The 6,693-nt window shown below is 31.8% G+C and overlaps 2 protein-coding genes across 2 annotated transcripts in view; one reads left to right on the top strand and one right to left on the bottom strand.

Moving 5' to 3' along the window:
* Window positions 1–3,243, top strand: part of LOC105623676 (zinc finger protein DPF3-like) — a 12,719-nt gene extending 9,476 nt beyond the window's left edge. Inside the window, exons 9-10 of the mRNA XM_012205057.1 lie at window positions 2,604–2,716; window positions 3,112–3,243. Of these exons, the coding sequence (XP_012060447.1) occupies window positions 2,604–2,716; window positions 3,112–3,243 (245 nt within the window). The remainder of the gene's footprint in view (window positions 1–2,603; window positions 2,717–3,111) is intronic.
* Window positions 3,244–5,031: 1,788 nt separating this feature from the next.
* Window positions 5,032–6,693, bottom strand: part of LOC105623675 (iodotyrosine dehalogenase 1) — a 2,760-nt gene continuing 1,098 nt past the window's right edge. The window contains exons 2-4 of the mRNA XM_012205056.1: window positions 6,351–6,557; window positions 5,734–6,050; window positions 5,032–5,217 (exon numbers count right to left, since the gene is read on the bottom strand). Coding sequence (XP_012060446.1) covers window positions 5,032–5,217; window positions 5,734–6,050; window positions 6,351–6,557 — 710 coding nt within the window. The remainder of the gene's footprint in view (window positions 5,218–5,733; window positions 6,051–6,350; window positions 6,558–6,693) is intronic.

Raw genomic sequence — 6,693 nt, 5'->3', positions numbered from 1 at the left:
TACGTAAGTAATTAATATATAGTATATATATATATATATATATATATATATATATATATATATATATATGTGTGTGTGTGTATATATATATACTTTATATATCCAGCACAATCATGAGAATCGTTTTAATGAAAGCAACGTATTTATTGTAAGATAACGAGAAGTGTTGATCGCGTCACATTTCAATATTTCTACGTTTTCCGAACGCTTGTAAATATAATACTTTGGTGGCTTTGCGTTTGTTGAATATTATGAGGTTTTAGATGATAACGAGCTAAGAGCGCAGCGCAAAAAGAGGAATAAGAGAAAGAGAAGAGAGTGCAATTCTAAGGATCTCCGTACTTTCCGCGACTTTGAAAGGTTTTTGAAAGATTAAGTAACGATCGAGTAGAAATGATGTTTTATCTATTACGATAATTTCGATTGGCACTTGTTTAATGACTCGTTCATGTGTTCATTATATTTATTTTTCTAATTGAAAAATAAATCTCTCCGTATCTCTCAGAAATTGAGCAGGGATTCGTAGAAATGAGAGAGACGTTCGCTATAAAGTGAGATATGCATTTTACATAATCGTGTAAAATGTGCCGTGTAACAATCTTTTGTTGAATAGCAAAACTATGTATTTTGAGTAACAATTTGTCTCTCAGACAACTTATTACTCAAGAAGCCTCATTTTACATTCTCACATAAGCTAGATTACGATTATTAATGTTTTCCATGTAGAGTGCTTTATGTGAGATGGTATTCTGAGGTAGAGAATTTATTTTTTAATTGTATAACATAATGTTAGATGTGTATCGCGGTGATGTATCGGATTTCATTGTAAAGATGAAAGAAGAAAAAGAAAAACGCGATCGCGCGCGTTCTTGTTTAATCAGAACTGCTCGTTAATTTTTTCTAATATGTCGCACATTCCATTGTATCTGCCGCTCTTAATTACCTTTAGTTGTGGGCATTAGCTTCTCCGACCTAATATAGTATACCGCCCCCTTTGCTATTACTGTTATTTATAATGACGCAATATATTTATTAAACATTTAACAAGCAAGACGAAGATAATGAGATAAAGCTACATTTATAAATGATAAAGAAATTCTTTTCACTACCGAATGTTTTAATTAGGTATCTTTCTAACGATTGCGTCACACATAAACGTGACTAATATCTTCTTGTAGAAATCTGATATAGCTTAGTTTTGTACAAGCTTTGATACTCGTACAAATATCATTTGATTAGGGATAACAAGATACCGTGTACGAAATTAATGTAATACCTTATGAGTTTTTCAAGCATAGACAGCGCGAGAATGGCGTTGAAATCTATCTTTGACTAAACTCGAATTATTTTATATATTTTTTAATTATATAAGCATATTGCAGTTTTACATGTCGCTTACTTATACGCTACATAAGTTGTAACGTCGTACAACTTTTTTTATTTCCTACGCGTATGGACGTGTATACGTGTACGCTGTTTTTTTTTTTATACATATTCGACTTTTGAAATCTTTGGAAATTATTTACAGCCGTGAACCAATCGTCTTCTTTAATCGTACAGTTTCATGTTACAGAGTACTTTTTAATATACATATATTATGTAACTCAAGTATAGAAGGCTATCGACAAAGATATGTTACAGCTTCTTTACATATAACATACGATACAATGTAGAATATTCTATTATTTAACATGGTATAGCTAATATGGCAGACTAGAGGGTACTACATTTCAGTTTCTTGTATAAATTAATATTATATTATCCCTAGATTGTCGTAAGAAAAACTCACATGGTATAAAAACAATGGAAGCATGCAGATATATAGTTCCTCCTTGTTATATATAAAATTGAAGATTTGTTATTAGGCAGTTTTAATTAAGCAATACCCAATGAGGCTTATAAATATAGTATTTAAGTCACACTAGTTATATATATAAATATATATATGTGGCTTCATATATATATATATATGATATATATAAAGAATGTGATACGTTATATGAGTTGCGTGTTGTGTGTATGACAATGAAAGAAAGAGAGAATTTGCGAGAGAACGCGAGGGAGTGAAAGAGAACGAAAGAAAGAGAGAGAAGGAGCGAGGGAGAGTGTGCATCTGCGACGTTTATATTGTGCTGCGCAAGAAAGAACGTGAACTATTCCAAGGTACGCCCTGCTATTACTTACCACCTATTATTCCAAATAATAACAGTATGTTCAAAATGCAACATCAAAAAAAAAAGGAAATTACAGATATCATGAAATAAAATATTCTGTGCGGAAACATGAGGACGTATCATTATTCCGGACGTTTTTAGTGCTGAGGAAAGGTGAAAGACATATAGAGTCGTACTTTTGTGGATCAAATTTCTCATGCTCTTTCTTTCTTACATGTATAAAAAAAATTGATTTGACGATGTGACGATGAGAAAGCATCGAAAAGTAAATGATTTATGGAAAAAAATAATTAAAAAAATGAATAGCTTGGAGTTCACTGTTCTTCGGCACAAGATAACTGTCCTGGCACCTTTCTACTCGCATCCCACGACAGACTCCTCGTTCCATCCTACTACTGTTTCCTTGACGTGCATACGTTCTTGTTATAGGGCATCCAACTTGTTTGCAATTCACTGCAAACATGATCGTTTCTGTTCGCAAGTACAGGTGGCAGTGTATCGAATGCAAATGTTGCTCTATTTGCGGCACTTCGGACAACGATGTAAGTATTTATTCCGCAATCTCTTTCGCAGGCTCTCGTAACGCCTAAACAATGAGTTTGAACGGTAATAGAAGCGCGCGAGCGAATACTACGAATAATACGATATTGATTTAGATTTCATCGTAAGAGAATTGTTAAGAATTGTTATTGGAGAATCTTTTCGGATCACATTATGTTTACATTCTTAAACAATTTTAACTCGTCTTAAATAATGTCTTAAATAATTCCAACACTTATTCGTTAAAATCGACGGATCCGAGTTTAACGCGCTGTCAGACGAATTTATCGGCATTGAAATTTGCAAGAATCGTTGAAAATAAATGTATTAATATTATGCGCTTTACACGACTATGGATTGATTTGATATTAACGGTATATTTGGCGAACTAAAATAGGATCAGTTGCTGTTCTGTGACGACTGTGATCGTGGCTACCACATGTATTGTCTGTCTCCGCCTCTTGCGTCACCTCCCGAGGGCTCCTGGTCTTGCCGCCTATGCATAGCCGAATTTCATCGCCGTGATTAAGTCCACTTTCATAGATAAGTCACGGAGCTATCCATTTGCTGTGGTATAGCGATCATCTTACTAGGAGAATTAGGAGAGTATTCACGGGCTCATCCATATACTATAGTATTACTTATACGGCGTTTACACACCGGCAAATTTGTTCGAGAAGAAGAAAAGAAAAACTGTACGGCAACTTCATTGATCTATTATTTATTACGAAATTTGCATTGATCATCAATTACCCGGTTAAATTAAATTATGTTAATGATAATGATAATGATAATGATAATGATAATAATAATAATAATAATTAGGAAGATACGTTTATATAGCATACTACATTAGATATCTCAGGCACTGGTGATCTCAACGAGATAAAGATGTAAGGAAACACATATTTATAATTTAACTGAGGTAGCTTCTACGAATAGATGTATAAAGATATGCCGCAACCCAACTGTTAGCAAGGTTCCGTAAGTGGAACGGAGACAAAGAGATTACTAATTTTAAAGACAAAGACGGAGTTCGATTTACCGATGATGTTAGATTTTACATTCGTACTGAACAAAGTGTATTTTTTGCTCATTTTAGAAACTGACGCGTGTGTATATACACTCTACAGCGATATTACTAACTACGTGAACGAACGAAACGAACGATAGAGATTTAATTAAAGATCGCTAAATAGGACAATACTCTCCTAGTTCTAGATTCTACTCTACTCTTAGTCAATGATATTTGAAATTTTGTTGCTTTCCAAACTTTTACAGTTGCTTAAATTTAACGAAAATTTGGCGATCTCTCGAGTTTTCACATTAACTCTTAGCTCCTCGCTATCGACTTGGCTCGGGCCGCGTTTCATAGAAAAAAAGGAATACGGAAAAGAAAATGAAAGAATTCATATTCTAGATCATTGATATTAATAGTATTTGTTCCATGAATAGTGATAAATAGAATATTATCTGTTTCTCTGTATGTATCATGATACTAAAAGCTTTTACACATAGCTATTAGTAGCGGACATAGCTGTCATATACAGACTTGCAGTACTGGAGGAAAATTATATTCTACATGTTCTTCGTCATTTATAGCTCAGTATTTTTATATTTTATATATTAAATGTACTTAATTTAAGACGGCGCTGTGGGTGATATTTGGTATATATATTCGTTGATTAATATAAAACCTCCTTTTTCAATTTATCGATCTTATATTACCGCCTAATTGTATTATCGTTAGATACACTCAAATTTCTATCGACTCACTCTTAAGTTCTTTTTTTTCTAATTAGAGCGACGGATTTATATTTTATATTGCTTATTTTTAACATTATGTATACAAATTTGAAAATAAACATTAGTTTATACAAACCGGATTATTAAGTTTAGAGCAGTCTTATTGCGTGCCATTGTATACTTTTTATTCAACTTTCTCTCTCTGCAGGAGAAAGAAATATAACAAACAATATGACTCACGAACAGGTGCTATATTTCAGGGATTAGCTTTTCTTTCGAATGTTACGATTACTTTATAATATTGGCAGCGATGTTTTAAGCCAAGGGGCACTACATTCTACGATTATAGTAAATAATTATTATCCACAAAATGTAATGTAAGATATTAAAAAAAGTTAGTAATCCGAAAAATATAAAATTTTTCATAAAAATAGCATTAACATAAATACATGTTGGATTGTTTATTTCAAATATTCCCATTTCTCGTTTTTCCATATAAATCAAGAAATATTCTTGCGATTTTTTTTAGCGCGATAGCTGTAAGGCATCAATTGTGTAATTTATACTTCCGTTAATCGATCTCGACTAGGATTTCAGTCAGATCTTTCCGCTGCAAATCGGGTACAGTGGCGTCTTTAGCTGGATAACCAACCGGCAGAAGTAACACTAACTTCTCATTGGATGGACGTCCAAGGATATTGCGTATTGCTGGTCCGCAATTCATTGGCGTAGATGTAAGAGTCACCAATCCGGTATACTATATTTAAAAATGATGTGCAATAAATTAAGTTAAATATAAACACAATCATTACATAAGTGAAGTATCACAAAGTTTATGAGATAGAGTTCGTAATGATTCGTTTCAAAATTTTGTTAATAATTTGATCAGAGATCATTTTTTTCAAATTGATTGATTGATTTCCTTCTATTTAATAAATTAATTTATTTTAGTTAGATATATATATATATATATATATTTGATTTTTATTTATATATATTTGATTTTTTAGTTATATATATTTGATTTTTTATATATATTTGAATCATGAAAAAGATTCTTTATAGAAAAAAACGATTTGTGTTGAGATAACCTTTGATACAATCAACCTTTGATACAATTATATAATAAATTAATAAAATAAATAAAGTGATAAATGATATGTATAGATTCATGACTTTTGACATATATGATCGGGAATCGTCAAATCGTTATGTTCATGACTCATAAAATTGTCTTCAATGATATTAATGACAAGGAAATATTTTAATTCACCTGTATAGCAGTAATGAGAATTCCACATGCGATAGAAACGCTCAATTCATTATAATAATGAATCTTTTTCTGTCCATTTGGCAAAATGCCATAAGTTTGCTTGAACACAAGTATCAAGTATGGAGCTGTGGTGAGGTATTCCTTTATCCAGTTAGTCCTTAGCGGAGATAAGTCAGTTGTCCACTTTATACCCATCCTCTTTTTGTAATTGATTTTTTCCTCTTGTTCTACGATATCTCTGATATTTGATTTCGTAGTCGGATCGGATATCGCAATAAAAGTCCATGGCTCTGTATGCGCGCCGCTGGGAGCAGTACCTAAATAAAAAAAGAAGTATTGTAACTTGAAAAGATGAGATGCGTATACGTAAGTATCTTGAATCAACCTGTTTTAAGTACCTATTTCTAATATTCTAGAGTATTAAAGTCAATATTTTAACGCATAATTTATATTATGGATCATTTTTTTCTTTATTTTTATTTCTATAATAACTGTTTACATCTCTGAAAATGTTTGAAACATTGGATTTCAATTTTTTAATCGTACAATGTTTTCTGAGTGAAATTTGAATTTTTAATATTGGAACGGATTTTACTTGATAAGTATCATTGAAATACCTGCGGCTCTTATAAGTTGACGAATAACTTCCTTTGGAACGGGATCGTCGCTAAAGAATCTTAAGGTTCGCCTCGCTGCAGCTATTCGATAAAATTCTGACGCACGAGTTAATAATTCTTTTTCGGATCTCCGGACGTTATGGTATGGTATATGCTTAAGATCGTGTGGTAAAGCGGGCTCCACTTCAAACGATCGTTCATTCACTTCTGGAAGATAGCCATATAAAGAAATTGTTATCTTATCAAAATGTTCTTATTGTTAAAATGTGTATAATTAATATATATATATATATATATATATATATATATATATATATATATATAGTAGTAATAATATATAGTA

Source organism: Atta cephalotes, assembly GCF_000143395.1.
Source record: "Atta cephalotes unplaced genomic scaffold scaffold00062, whole genome shotgun sequence".
Lineage (NCBI taxonomy): Eukaryota > Metazoa > Arthropoda > Insecta > Hymenoptera > Formicidae > Atta > Atta cephalotes.
The sequence above is the reverse complement of the archived record's forward strand: the minus strand, read 5'-3'. Positions and strand labels throughout refer to the sequence as shown.